At 42.3% G+C, this 15311-nt stretch overlaps 1 protein-coding gene across 6 annotated transcripts in view; it reads right to left on the bottom strand.

The window, feature by feature from the left end:
• Positions 1–13675, bottom strand: part of LMBR1 (limb development membrane protein 1) — a 199352-nt gene extending 185677 nt beyond the window's left edge. For all 6 annotated transcript variants that reach the window (XR_015243572.1, XM_086685405.1, XM_086685387.1 and 3 more), the window contains exon 1: positions 13416–13675. Coding sequence is in view for 5 of the 6 variants with exons in the window: in XM_086685405.1 (XP_086541531.1) it covers positions 13416–13481 (66 nt within the window). In the remaining variant the exon portion in view is untranslated. The remainder of the gene's footprint in view (positions 1–13415) is intronic.
• Positions 13676–15311: the final 1636 nt, after the last annotated feature.

Here is a 15311-nt window from a genome sequence, read left to right as displayed (position 1 = left end):
TTAGTTCTGATTTATTATACCTTTTGTTGCTAATGTAAATAAAATATTTTTCTTACGTTGACCATGGTTGGCAATTACAAGTATACAGAAAAGCTCCTGACTTAGGTATAGTTACACTGTTTCCAGTAAGTTTACCAAGCTCGCTCATAATTTCAGAATCTCATGGTTTTTCTAGTTACACAATCACGTAACAAATTTAAAAAGATCATCTTCTTTTCTAATAATTATAATCAGTATTAATATTCTTAGCTTTCTGAATCCCCCAGAATCTCAAAAATAATGTCCAATAGTAATGATGATAGCAGACATACCTGCCTTTTCTTCATAATAATGAAATGGCTTTTGGTTTCCACATTTAGTATAATGCTTCTTGTTGGTTTTTTTAATATTTAAGTAATTGTCATTCATTTCTATCTTATTTAGCATTTTGTCAGGAATGGTTGCTTAATTTTATCAACACTTATTGGAATAATCAATTTTCCTTTTAAATTGAGATGATAAGTTATGTTAATATGTTTCATGGTACTAAGCCATCCTGATGCTGATCCATCCCTGGAATAAACCCATCTTGTTTACTGTGTATTAATTCTTTCATACATTATTATACCATACTACATCTTAAAATTTTATTGGCAGTTATAAATAAAATTATTTTATAATTTTCTTTTTTATTCAGATTTTGAGGTTATGGTAACTTAATTTCACAAAATGAAATTAAGAGCTTTTCTCCTTTTTGTGTGGGTTACAATAAATAATATTAGAATTATCTGCTCTTGAAGGGTGATACAGAATTCAGCTATGAGCCCATCAGATCCTAGTATTTCATATGACAGAGTTTGACATACATCTGCAATCTCTTCTATGGTATATAACTAATTCAAGTGTCTAGACTTTTCCTTTGTTAAAGAAAATTAATCTAGACACAGACCTTGTATCTTTCACAGAAATAAACTCAAAATAGATCACAGTCTTAAATGTAAACCACAAAACTACAAAAAATCCAGGTGATCGTGGGTTTAGCAATGACTTTTTCTATATGATATGAAAAGCATTATCCATGAAAGAAAAAAAATGACAAATTGGACTTGATTATAATTAAAAACTTCTGCTCTGTGAAAAACACTGGTAAGAGAAGATAAGCCACAGGCCAGTAGAAAACTCGTATAAAACACACAGCCAATAAAGAAGTTGAACCCAAAATATAGAAAGAACTCATAAAACCCAAAAAACAAACAACCTAATTAAAAAATGAGCAAGAGGTCTGAAGAGATAGCTCACCAAAAAAGATACCATACATGAGAATTAATAACTCAAAGTGGATCACAGATAAAAAGTGTGATGGCTGGGGCTCCTGCATGGCTCAGTCGGTTGAGCATCTGACTTCGGCTCAGATCATGATCTCACTGTCCGTGAGTTCAAGCCCCGCGTAAGGCTCCGTGCTGACAGCTCAGAACCTGGAGCCTATTTCAGATTCTGTGTCTCCCTCTCTCTCTGCCCCTCCCCCACTCCTGCTTGCTCGCGCTTTCTCTCTGTCAAAAATAAATAAAAATTAAAAAAAAAAATTTTAAATGTGACAACTAAAATTATAAAATTCTTGGAAAAAAGTACAAGAGTTTTTATGACCTTTGGTTGGCAAGGCCTTCTACAATATGACATCAATACAAAAATGACCAAAAAAATTGTATAGATTAATTGTATTTCAACAAGATTAAAAACTTTTGGGGTGCAATCAAGAAAGTGAAGAGGTGACCTACAGAATAGAAGAAAATATCTGCAAGTCATATGTTTGATAAGCACATTATGTCCAGGATATATAAAGATTACTTGCAACTCAATAATAAGAAAAAAAGAACCAATTTAGAAAAGGACAAAGCATACAGGGCACCTGGGTGGCTCAGTCGGCTAAGCATCTGTCTTCGGCTCAGGTGATCTCATGGTTCATGAGTTCAAGCCCAACATCGGGCTCACTGCTGTCAGTGCAGAGCCCACTTGAGATCCTCTGTCCCCCTCTCTCTGCCCCTCCCGTGCTTGTGCTCTCTCAAAAAATAAAACATAAAAACAAACAAAAAAAAAAGACAAAAGATCTGAATAGACATTCCTCCAAAGATGATACACAAATGGCCAATAAGCACACAGAAAGACATTCAACGTCTTTAGTCATCAGGGAAATGCAAATCAAAACCACAATGAGATAACACTTCATACTCACTAGGATGACTATAATTAAAAATCAAAATGACAGTTAATAGCAAGTGTTGAAAAGGATGTAGAAAAATAGAAATTCTCCTACATTAATGGCAGAAATGTGAAATGATATCACAACTTTGGAAAATAATTTGACAGTTCCTCAAAATATTAAACAGAGTTATCCTATGATCCCGCAATTCCACCCAAGAAAAATGAAAACATACATCCACACAAAAACTCATACAGGAATGTTCACAGCAACATTCTTCATAAAAGCCAAAAAGTGGAAAAAACCTGAAGGTCCATCAACTAAAGAATGAATAAACAAAATGTGGCATATCCATATAATGAAATATTCTCTGACCATAAAAAAGAATGAAGTATTGATGCATGTTACAACGTGAATGAATCCTGAAAATATCATGCTAACTGAAAAAAAAGCGAGACACACACAAAAAACACATACTGTATGATTCAATTTATACGAAATATCCAGAATGGACAAATCTGTACAGACAGAAAGTAGATTCACGGTTGCCTAGGACTGGAGGATTCAGGGGGAAATGGGGAATGACTGCTAATGGGTATAGGGGTTTCTGCTGGAGACAATAAAAATATTCTAGGATTAGATCATGGTGATCATTGCACAACTCTTAACTATACTAAAAACCACTGAATTGGGTTAATTAGATGGTATGTGAATGGTATCTCAAAAAAACTATAAAAAAAACAGTTGAGTTTGTTTTGTGCAGAACTTCCACTGTTCTGGTGAGAACCAAATTCATACACATGTATAAAATGCTAAATATAAATTGTATAATTTCAGTGATCCCACATGGGTTCAATGCTCTTACGTTTGCATGTAAAACTAATACTGCATTATTTCTATACTCTAATAATGAAGCAGCAGAAAGAAATTAAGGCAACATTTCAATTTACAATTGCACCAAAAATAATAAAATACCTAGGAGTAAGTTTAACCAAGGAGGTAAAAGACCTGTACTCTGAAAACTATAAAACATTCATGAAAGAAACTGAAAACGACACAAATATTCCATGCTCATGGATTAGAAGAAAAATATTGCTAAAATATCTATACTACCAAAGCCATCTATGGAATAATGCAATCCCTATCGAAATATCAACAGCATTTTTCATAGAACTAGAATGAATAATCCTAAAATGTGTAGGAAACCACAAAAGACCTTGAATAGACAAAGTAATCACGAAAAAGAAAAGCAAAGATGGTGGTATCACAATTCCAGATTTCAAGTTATATTAGAGAGTTGTAGTAAACAAAATAGTATGATACTCACACAAAAACAGACACGTAGATCAAGAGAACTCAACAGAAAACCCAAAATAAACCCACAATTATACGACCAATTAATCTCTGACAAAGCAGGAAGAATAGTCTATGGGAAAAAGTCTCTATAACAAATGGTGTTGGGAAAACTGGACAGCCACATGTAAAAGAATTAATCTGGACCACTTTCTTACACCCTACACAAATAAACTCAAAATGGATGAAAGACCTAAATGTGAGATCTGAAACCAGAAAAAGCCTAGAAAAGAGTACAGACAGCAACATTAACACATTTTTCTAGATATGTCTCCTGAGGCAAGGGGGAAAAAAGCAAAAATAAACTACTGGGACTCATCAAAATAAAAAGTTTCTGCACAGCAAAGAAAACAACCAACAAAACTAAAAGACAACCTATGACTGGGAGAAGATCTCTGCAAATGACATATCCAATAAAGGGCGAGTATCCAAAATATAAAGAACTTCTACAACTCAACACCCAAAACAGAAATAATCCCATTAAAAAATGGGCACAAGACATGAACAGACATTTCTCCAAAGAAGACATCCAGATGGCCAATAGACACATGAAAAGATAGTCAACATCACTCATCATCAGGGAAATGTAAATCAAAATTACAATGAGATATCATCTCACATCCGTCACGATGGCTAAAATCAAAAACACAAGAAACAAGTGTTGGCAGCATGTAGAGAAAAGGGAACCCCTGGGCACTACTGGTGGGAATGCAAACCGGTGCAGCCACTGTAGAAAACAGTATGGAGGTTCCTCAGAAAATTAAAAAAAGAACTACCCTATGATCCAGTATTCACATTGCTGGGTATTTACCCAAAGAACACAAAAATACTAATTGGAAAGAATATATGCATCATTATGTTTACTGCAGCATTGTTTACAACAAGCCAAATTATGGAAGCAGTCCAAGTGTCCACCAACGATGGAGAAATAAGATGTGGTATATATATACAGTGGGTATTACTTAGCCATCAAAAAGAATGAAATCTTGCCATTCACAACAGCATGGATGGATCTAGGGAATATAATGCAAAGCAAAATAAGTCAGAGAAAACAAATACCATACGAATTCACTCATATGCAGAATTTAAGAAATAAAACAAATGAACAAAGGGGGAAAAAGAGACAAACCAAAAAAACAGACTCTTCACTATTGAAAACAAACAGGTGGTTACCAGGGGGAAGATGGGTAGCAGGATAGGTAAAATAGGTGATACGGATAAGAGTACACTGATCTTAAAATTTTTTTTTTCAACGTTTATTTATTTTTGGGACAGAGAGAGACAGAGCATGAACGGGGGAGGGGCAGAGAGAGAGGGAGACACAGAATCGGAAACAGGCTCCAGGCTCTGAGCCATCAGCCCAGAGCCCGACGCGGGGCTCGAACTCCCGGACCGCGAGATCGTGACCTGGCTGAAGTCGGACGCTCAACCGACTGCGCCACCCAGGCGCCCCACGAGTACACTGATCTTAATGAGCACTGAGTAATATATGGAACTGCTGAATCACTATATTGTACACCCAAAACTAATATAACACAGTATGTTAACTACATGGGAATTAAAATAATTTTTTTTAATTTAGAACACCGAATATCAAATAAAAAGCACTATGGCAATTTAGGAGAAAAGCCACATAATAAAAGAAAAAGCTTTATATTTTAGTACCTTTAACAGCATTTTTTTCTTGCTTTTTGAACAATCTGTATTTTCATTTTCCACTGGGTCCAAAAAATTATACAGCCAGCCCTGGAACACATTTAAAAGCTACTGCATAGAACTTCTTGGAGAGTACGTACAGAAGCAAAATCAGAATATAAAAACATGAAGAAAAAATTCCCATCACCTTGCTCTTTTATTATCTAGATGTCCCTCAAGTCAACAAAGTTATATCATGTGCTCTTCGTAACTACAACCCTGAAACCCATTCAATGCTTCCTCTATTGTTTTTTTGTCTTTTTCAAATGTATTTATTTTAAATGTATATTCATTTTTTTGAGAGAGAGAGAGAGAGAGAGACAAAGAGGGTATGCAAGCAGGGGAGGGGCAGAGAAAGAGGGAGACACAGAATCCAAAGCAGGATCCAGGCAACGAGCTGTCAGCACAGACCCCGATGCGGGGCTCGAACCCACAGACTGCTAGATCATGACCTGAGCCAAAGTCGGACACTTAACTGACTGAGCCACCCAGGCAACCCCAAAATTCCTCTATTCTTAAACAAGCTTAATTCAATACCTCAAAGTCAACAGAAATAATGAATCCCAATGTACTAAGTAATGATCATGCTTCAAATAATGTGCAAGCACTTTCCTGGCATCATCTGACCTAATCTGCACATCTTTAAGATAGGTATTATAATTCCTTTTTTCATAAACAAGAAAATTAAGGTTCCAAGAGATTAAGCAACGTGCCCAATACCACACAGCTAGTAAAGCACAGATGTGACTGGAACCTACACCACCCCGATCCAAACCCAACAAATCTGCCTCCTTGTTTAGCTTTCAGCACTGCTGTGCAGTAAAGTGAAGCTCGGGCTCTCAATAAAGTATAATAGTTAAATTTCTGGCTTTTGAAAGAAAGTATTAGACTATGATTAACAACAGTATAGGCCTCAATAATGCACCTGATACTCAGACTCCTAGATCAACCCCGCAGAATCCCCATCTCATGATTTAGCATGCTGGGGAAAGCCTGCTGGCAGTCCTAGATGCCCAGCTTTTCATCAAATTCCGCATTTTGTTATGGTGCTCTGAAAGATACAGACATATATTTGAGGAAAATTAAAATAATGTTAGATGATGGGGTGCCTGGGTGGCTGGGTTGAGCGTCTGACCTCAGCTCAGGTCATGATCTCACAGTTTGTGAGTTCAAGCCCTGCCTTGGGCTCTCTGCTCTCACTGAAGAGCCCGCTTCGGATCCCGTCTCCCTCCCTCTCTGCTCCTGCCCCAGCGCAAGCATGCACACTCTGTATCAAAAATAAACATTTAGGGGCGCCTGGGTGGCTCAGTCGGTTAAGCGTCCGATTTCAGCTCAGGTCACGATCTCGCGGTCCGCGAGTTCGAGCCCCGCGTCGGGCTCTGGGCTGACGGCTCAGAGCCTGGAGCCTGCTTCCGATTCTGTGTCTCCCTCTCTCTCTGCCCCTCCCCCGTTCATGCTCTGTCTCTCTCTGTCTCAAAAATAAATAAACATTAAAAAAAAAATTTTTTTTAAAAATTTAAAAAATAAAAAATAAAATAACGTTAAATGAATGACTTCTAAAGGCCAAAAACTGTACTTTAAGGAGTATGTGGAAAGTTCCTGAATCCTAAGCCCTGAAAAAGATATGTAGAAACCAGTACAGATTTAATATCGGAATAACTCTAACCCTTCCATCTAGAGAATCTATCGCCTACACAACAGAATCACTATGAGTTTTATCACGAGTCCTGCCACAAAATGACCCACATAGAAAAGAATATGATATTGTATTCCCTCTCCCATTTCAAGTTCCCCTTACACAATTTGAACTTCATGCAAATTTAATTCTACAAAGCTTTTTTTTTTTTAATTCTACAAAGCTTTTTAAAAACCAAAACATTCTGGCATACCCAAATTTCAAGCCGCTGCTGCTTGAGATGCATCAGCAATGGAAAGACAGGTAAAGTGGGATGACAGAAAACCAGTTTTTACAATGTCACCCTGGGAAGGCAAATCCGAGCCGCAGACTCTGGCACCCCACTAGCGTCTGAGGGGAAAGTGGGAAAACAGGCACAGAGAACATCAGTGCTCTGGCACGGAGTCAACGAGGGCAGAGCCGGGGGTCCTACACCCAGCAACTGGGACAGGTCACCCCAAGCTTCGCCCACCTCCAGCACACAAGTTCTTCTGTGCCAGTGGAAAGAATAGTGAGGAGTTGGGTCCCAGGAGTCAAAAACTCTGAGCCAAAAATCAGCAAGACATCTGGACGGAGGAACAGACAGAAGGAAATACTTCTCAGAATGCGTATTATTCAAAACAATCCAAAATGTGTTAACAAGGATCCCACTGAAATTCTAGGGAAGGAGATTCTGAAGATTCTAACACACAAAGGATAACGACATTAACAGTGTAAAATTAGAATTTATTATCTTTATGGTGTGCCCTTTCTGAATTGTTTCATATTAAGTGTTAAAATATTTACAAGGGCTTTCAAAGATAAATTCTGAATTTTATCACCTCATGTCCGTTTTTTCTTATAATGCCTTAAGTTCTGTGAATTATCCTATTACTGGGGCACCTGGAGGGCTCAGTCGGTTAAGCGTCCGACTTTGGCTCAGGTCATGACCTCACAGTTCATGAGTCCAAGCCCCGTATCAGACTCTGCACTGACAGCCCCGAGCCTGGACCCTATTTCGATTCTGTATCTCCCTCTCTCTCTGCCCCTCCCCTGCTCACGCTCTGTCTCTCTCTCAAAAATAAACATTAAGAAAAAAGTTTACAAATTATCCTAAAACCCAAGATTTTCAGGAAATTAACCTACGCCACTATATTTGGATATAATCTTCAACGTCCAATCATCATGAGTGAATATCTACAATTATCCTCTACAAGTACCATGCAGAAGAAACCAAAAGCATACAGCTCTCAGAGATTTTATATTCCATCCTACTGTATAATGTTAGCTTGGAAACAAAAGGAAAACTAACACCAGAAATCACACTGAAATGGTATGACATTCTTTGGATGCCTACACCTCTCAGAAATTATACTTCCAGTGATCACTTAAGATGGAAAGAATAAAAAGAAAGGAAAAACTATCTCGCGTGTAATCAGAAATGCCTCAGTCTCCTTCAACCCTAAGTACAGAACTAGGGAGGAGTGAGGTATACTCACAAGGAGAGCAGTGAAGGTCAAAGCCTCCTGATGAAGGAGTCTGAGTGACTGCTCTAACCAATTACCACAAACTTAGTGACTTACCATAAACGTATTACCTCAAAGTTCTAAAGTCACCTAACATGGGTATCACTAGGCTAAAATCAAGACATCAGCAAGGCTAATTCCTTCTGGGGGCTCTCGGGAGAATCCATTTCCTTGACTTTTCCAGCTTCTGGAGGCATTCACTTTCCCTGACTCATGGCCTTTCCTGCACCTTCAAAGTCCTTCACTCTGTCCTCTGCTTGTTGTCACATCTCCTTCTCTGACTCTGACTCTCCCGCCTCCCTCTTATAATGAACCTTGTGACTGCACTGCACTTACCCATATAATCTAGGTCAATCTCTCCCTTAACATAATCGCATCTGCAAAGTCCCTTCTGCCATGTATGATGACCTACAGCTTCCAGAGACTAAAACACGAGCATCTTTAAGGGTTACTGTACCACCGACCAAGGGAAGTTCATGTAACCCAGTTTAGCAAAATCAAATACAAAGAATCCTCTCTACCTCTGTCCCATTCCTTTTTGCTCACCTATGTCATAAAATTAATATATGATTGGTTTTGTATCCACTACTCCATTCCACTATAAGACTTTGTGGACCACACTGAGAAAGAAAAAGCACCCCTGGACATCTGGAAGCTCGCCTGCTACTATTGGCTAGGCCTTGTTGTTGCTACAAACTGGCTAGCATCTCAGAGCAAGGCACTCACAGCCAGTCCTCGATAATCCTTCCTTGAAAATAAACAACTTCAGAGAACGTCAACATCACAGAAGGGCATCCTATGACCATAATGGACAAAGAATAAACAATACCACTCTGTAATCATGACTGAACAAAGACAAGAAACATGAATGCCATCCAAACCATACAAATGACCAAATATCTTTCCATCATGGTTCATAAAAATGACTTGCTTCTTTACCAATTCCAGCTTTAGCTTCACCCCAGTCTTCTTGACTTCTAGACAAGATTAAAATACTTAATCATAAAACTATCTCTGCTTCCTAACAGCATCCAATACAGATCAAAGCCCCACTTTCTTAAACTCTTTCCAAATCACCCAACACAAGCACAAATCCTATTTTTAAAAGTTCCTTTCTAATACTCTCTTATTGAAACACCCCCACAGTTCCCAGTGGTATGCATTTTCCCTCACTGCAACATGCCATCAACCCAACTTATCCAACTACAGGTATATTCCTGGTGGTCTTTGTCTGGAAGGCAGTGAAAAAAGCTCGGAAAAGCCTATAGACCCCCAGACAACTGCATTCCAAATTTATATACAAGATTAACGACTCCCTCCCATCTTCTGCCCAACCCCTATTTCTCAAGAGGGAAGAGCTAAAGTTTTTATCTGCAGCACAAGGAGTAAGCCATGGAAATGAAGGGGAGACCCTGGTAGAAAAAAGCAGGTAAACTCACCTAGGGAAACAGTAGAGAGAGAATGATCCCTGGCATCTCCATTACATCCCCACTCTATTTGGCCAAAAAGAAGGAATTTGAAGGAATTCAAATAAATTAGAAAGTCCTAAAATCTCTACTGTTGTAAAAGTCCTAGTCAACCCCAGAACTGTCCCCCCAAAATACTTCAGCCAAGTGAGGGATCTTAAGCCATAGCCAGAATAAGGAAGAATTTAAATTGCGCAGCCATACCAAAACTCCCTGCCAGCTAGTTTCATAGTCTCTCCGTGGTCCTTTCATTAGCCTTAAAATAAGCATTTTATGTAACCAATCTAGTTGGATCCCACACAACTCTGTTATGGTGGAGGTTTAAACTTTATAGGACTGTAAATATAGCACAGGCTGTGAAATCAGCCTGCCTGGATTCAAACTCTGGTTCTATCGCACACTGGCTACGTGCTGTGAAATACCTACTTCGCATGCTTGTTATGAGACTCCAATAAGACACCTGATAAGCACTCAATTAATGGTACTTATTATTAAACTAGTGAAGGGATTATGGGGATTTTCTGGTACAGTTATGCATTAATCTGTAACCATTTTAAAGTAATAGCTCTATCGGTAAAAGTGGCATCAAGGTAAGAAAGCCATTTTGAAGATAACATCTAAGAAAATGCATCCAAACAACAGATGCACTAAAAGACAAGTGATGCTGTGCAACTATGACAGGTATAAAGAACAGATACATATAAATTGCTGTCCATATTTCAGGTCTCCTGCTGGGCATTTAATAAGCTAGAGACAACGTTTTAGTATCCTGGGTAATGGTTCACGGATGCATGTCATTTAAAAATAGGTTAATCGGGCGCCTGGGTGGCTCAGTCGGTTGAGCGTCTGACTTCGGCTCAGGTCATGATCTCGCAGTCTGTGAGTTCGAGCCCCGTGTCGGGCTCTGTGCTGACAGCTCAGAGCCTGGAGCCTGCTTTGGATTCTGTGTTTCCCTCTCTCTCTGCCCCTCCCCTGCTCATGCTCTGTCTCTCTTTGTGTGTCAAAAATAAATAAACAAAAAAAATTAAAAAAAAAATAGGTTAATCAAAGGCAGGTCACATATGAACCAATGAAAATTCTGTGTATGAACCAAGGATTATAACTAATCCAATTCTGCACACATGAAGCTGAAAAGAAAAGGGGAAAATAAACAGCAAAAGGAAGAAAGAAAATAGATCATTACCACCTGGTTAATAGCTAAAATTCAATGTACTCATTAAAGTAATTGATGAAAGAACTCTGAGATGTTCATAATACTAAAGACAAAACAGGATTATTAGTAAGTATTTAAAAGTTAAACACTACACAATATGCAAAAACTCAAAAATCAAAGACCCCAAATGTAAGAATTAAACTATAAAACTCTGAAAGGAAAACATAGGTGGAAATCTTCATGACACTGGATTTAGTGATGATTTATCCAATACAACACCAAAAGCACAGGCAAAAACAGAAAAAAATGGATAAACTGAACTTCATCAAAATTAACTTTTCTGCCAAGAACACTATCAATAGAGTAAAAAGGCAACCCACAGAATGGGAGAAAATATTTGCAAATCTCACATTTAATAAGGGATTACTATCCAGAATATATATAGAAGTGCTAAAACTCGCGGTGCCTGGGTGGCTCAATAGGTTGAGTGACCGACTCTTGCTTTTGGTTCAGGTCATGATCCCAGGGTTGTGGAATCAGGCCCCACCTTGGGCTGCGCCATGAGCATGGAGCCTGCTTAAGATTCTCTCCTCTACCCCCTCTGTCCCTCTCCCCACTTGCTGTTTCTCTCAAAACAAAAAAATTCCTAAAACTCAACAAAACAATCCAATTCAAAAATGAGCAAAGGACTCAAATAGATATTTCTCTACAGAAGATATACATATGGCCAGGAAGCACACGAAATAATGCTCAACATCACTAATCATCAGGAAAATGCAAATAAAAACCATGATGAGTTAACACTGCACACCCATTAGGATAACTATTATTAAAAAAAAAACAAAAAACAAAAAACCCGCAGAAAACAACACGTGTCAGTAAGAACATGGAGAAAATGAAACCCTGGGGGGGCACCTGGGTGTCTCAGTCAGTTAAGCACCCAACTCTTGATTTCCGCTCAGGTCACGATCTCATGGTTCGTGAGTCTGAGCCTGACGTTAGGCTCCGCACTGACAGCACGGAGCCTGCTTAGGATTCTCTCTCCTCTCTCTGCCCCTCCCCCACTTGCACACACGCTCTCCCAAAATAAACGAATAAACTTTTTTTTTAAATGAGGAAAAGACTTGAGGCTTCACAAGAGTTCCAACTACCCGTAAACACATGAAAAGGTACCGAAATTCACTAAACCGTTAGGGAAATGCAAATAAAATTCGTTGCGCAATAAATATTACGACGCTTAGTACAATGGCTTACATTTAAACAGGACAGAAAATACTAAGCGTTGGTAAAGCTGGGGAGCAACCACACCCCTCATTCAGTGCTGTGGGAGTGCAAGGTGGTGCAAGCACTTTGGTAAACCGGAGGAAAGTGTCTATTAATGATAAATGCGCAACCTACACAGCGGTCCCACCCCAGGGCATCTTCCTAACAGAAATGCGGACACACGTTCACCGAGAAACACGTACAAGAATATTTGCAGCCCCAACCTGTTAACTACTGAAGCGCCCCTGAAAAGTAAAACAGGGGCTCGGTCTATTGAGCACCTGACTCCTGATTTCGGCTCAGGTCACGATCTCAGGGCTGTGCGTTCAAGCCCCACCCACGTCGGGCTCCGCGCGGACAGCACGGAGCCTGCTTGGGATTCTCCCTCTCCGTCTCCCTCTCCCTCTCCGTCTCAGAATAACCTTCAAAATAAATAAAATAAAGTCGGTCGCACTATAGTCACACAACAACAGCGACAGGAACGAATGCTCTTTATTCCAAGTTATGACTCGGCAAAGCAGCTCTCAATTTCAAGATCAATAAAGACACAAATCCGGCGATTCTACACCAGAATTCCTTCACCCCCGAGCAAGGGCTGTGACCGAGTCTGGGAGAAGTGGGAAGAGGGAATGTGTAAACCCGACGTGCGACTGCTGGGAAAACACGAACACATCGGGACGCGCGCGGCGCACGACGAAAAGGCAGACACAGCAAAGCCGGTTTCTAAGGCCAAGCCCGCTTCCCGGTCCCAGCAGGACGCCCGCCACCAGAAGTTGCCCGCGGAGCACAATGGACTCAGGCTCGGGCCCTCCGGGGCCTCAGTCGCCGCCGTCCCCCACAGCGGAAGGCGTCCGGCGGGGCGCACGCGGGGCGCCGGGAGCGGCCGCACAGGCACCTGCACGCACACCTGTGTGCGCTCACGGCAGAGCTCGGGGCGGAGGGCGCGGGTGGCGGCGCGGCGCGCACCCAGCTCGCGCGCGGGGGGCGCGGGGCGCAGGGCGCGGCCGGGGGCGGGGGGCCGGCGGGGGGCTGCGAGACTGCGGCCGGGGCGCGTGGGGGGGGGGGGGCAGGGCCGTGGGGGGGGGGGGCAGGGCCGTGGGGGCGGGGGGCGGGGCGCGGGCCGGCTCACCGTGGACTCCCGCACTTGGCTGTGGAAGTGCTGCTCCCGCGCCGACACCTCATCTTGCCCTTCCATCCTCCCTCATGCCCGCAGCCGCGCCGCCCGCGTCCGCGCGCTCCGCCGCACCATCGCCCGCCGGCCCGGGACGGGAGCAGACTGACAGCGGGCCGCCGCAAGGCCGGCGACCACGACCCCCAGCGCCGCTCCGGCCGCCTCAGCCGCCGCCTCAGGCGAAGCCGCTCCGGCTGCAGAGGGCGGGCGCGGGGTGGGGCGGGGGCGGGACCTGACGTCAGAAGAAGGCGCCTCGCGTCGGAGGAGCGCGCCGCGCCGTCTGCGAACGGGAGCCGCCGAGGGGCGTGGCCTAGCGGGGCGGGGAGGCGGGGCCACGCCCCCAGGAGGCCGGCGCTTGGCGGCCTTGACCAGTCCGGAGCCGCGCGCGGACGCGAGGTGGGTGGGTCTGCGGAAGCGGGTTCCTCCTCCTTTAAGGTTCAGTGACTCGTGGGCGGCCGGCCGCAGTGTCCGTGCACTTGTTTTCCGCAGAAGGTAATTATCGTGGCAACTCCTGCTAGTGCCTTCGCCGGGCACCCAGCACCCGGTCTCTGGCCCTTGGCACTCAGCACCCGGCACCCAGCGCTCAGCCTGCAGAGCACCTGGGCGGTCAAGCAGGACGTCTCCCGCGGGGCCTTGCGCTCTGCCAAAATAGGTAAAAGGCCAGCAGAGTTGCTTCCGGACCCTTTTTGGGCGGAACCCTGGAAACCTGGCTTGTGTGGATGTGATAAGGGGCTCGGGCGGCCGGAGGTCTCGGGCTTCCCCACCTGGAGAACGTAGATAGCCCTGGACAGGAGGCCCTCGCCCAATCCCTGGAGCCCTCGCTGTTCCTCTGTCTTACTACCTTCCCGACACCCTCGGCAGCTCGTTTATTTTGGGGACCTCCAAACATAACAAACACAGTAATTCATCCCCAGTCTACATTAAGTATCTTTTTTTTTGGATTTCTGCCATGAAGCTGAGTTTGAAGGAATACTTAATCATTTTACCTTTGGATTTATTTGGCTATAGAGAAGTCATGTAAATTGCTATTGTCTGTGTGATATTCTTGGCATCTCTAATTAAAAATTCTAAGGAAGCAAGAAAATCTAGAAACTCCGTTCAAATTATTTTAACAATGTATGTGAATTTAGATTTTTTTCAGTATCTTTTGAAATTTTGAGTTAAAACTTTTGTCATGACTCAAAAACTTTTTTTTTTTTTTTTATGGTCTGCAAAAAGCTTGCCAGCCCCCTATACTGTGCCCATGGTGCACTGTGCTGTAAATTGTTGGTAGTGGGAAAACTGGGGGGCATGCGCTTTGTTCTGAGAGTTCCTCTGCTGACACAGGCTAATAAGAAACCAGGAATGCTTCCAACCGGTTATATGCAGTGTTCACTTTTATTTTGAAAATGTCTCAGGGCCCAAAAGAATGAGGGAAAGACAGTATCTGAGTCTGTTTCTCTAGACACCCAGGTTCTGCGAGCTGCGTTATACACCCCCCTGAACTGACCTGCATAATTTCTAGATTAATCTCTCCAAATCAGAAGGTAGGCAGATCTTATTTTAAGATGTGTGGCATTTAGACGTGTTCCAGAAAGTGGATGCATGCATTTCTGCTCTTTCTAACCCAGCACTCCGAGCATCTAGACCTTTCTGTTTTCTTTAGCCCTTAGCCCAGGATAGGAGACTTCAAAAATGGCCAGAAGCTCACCCCTCCCTGTACGTTCACCCCTTTGCCTTGTGGCTTTGCCCTTCCTTCCATCAAGAAGTGTATCTATCTTCCACTCCCTTGAATCTGGGCCTCAACATGTGACTTGCTTTGTCCAAAAGGACAGAAGAAAGTAGGAGGTTCCTGAAAAGCGCTTGTGCGTTAGG

Source organism: Puma concolor, chromosome A2 (genome assembly GCF_028749965.1).
Source record: "Puma concolor isolate L17-30 chromosome A2, mPumCon1.1.hap2, whole genome shotgun sequence".
Lineage (NCBI taxonomy): Eukaryota > Metazoa > Chordata > Mammalia > Carnivora > Felidae > Puma > Puma concolor.
Note: the sequence above shows the minus strand (reverse complement) of the source record. Positions and strands in the feature narration are given on the sequence as shown.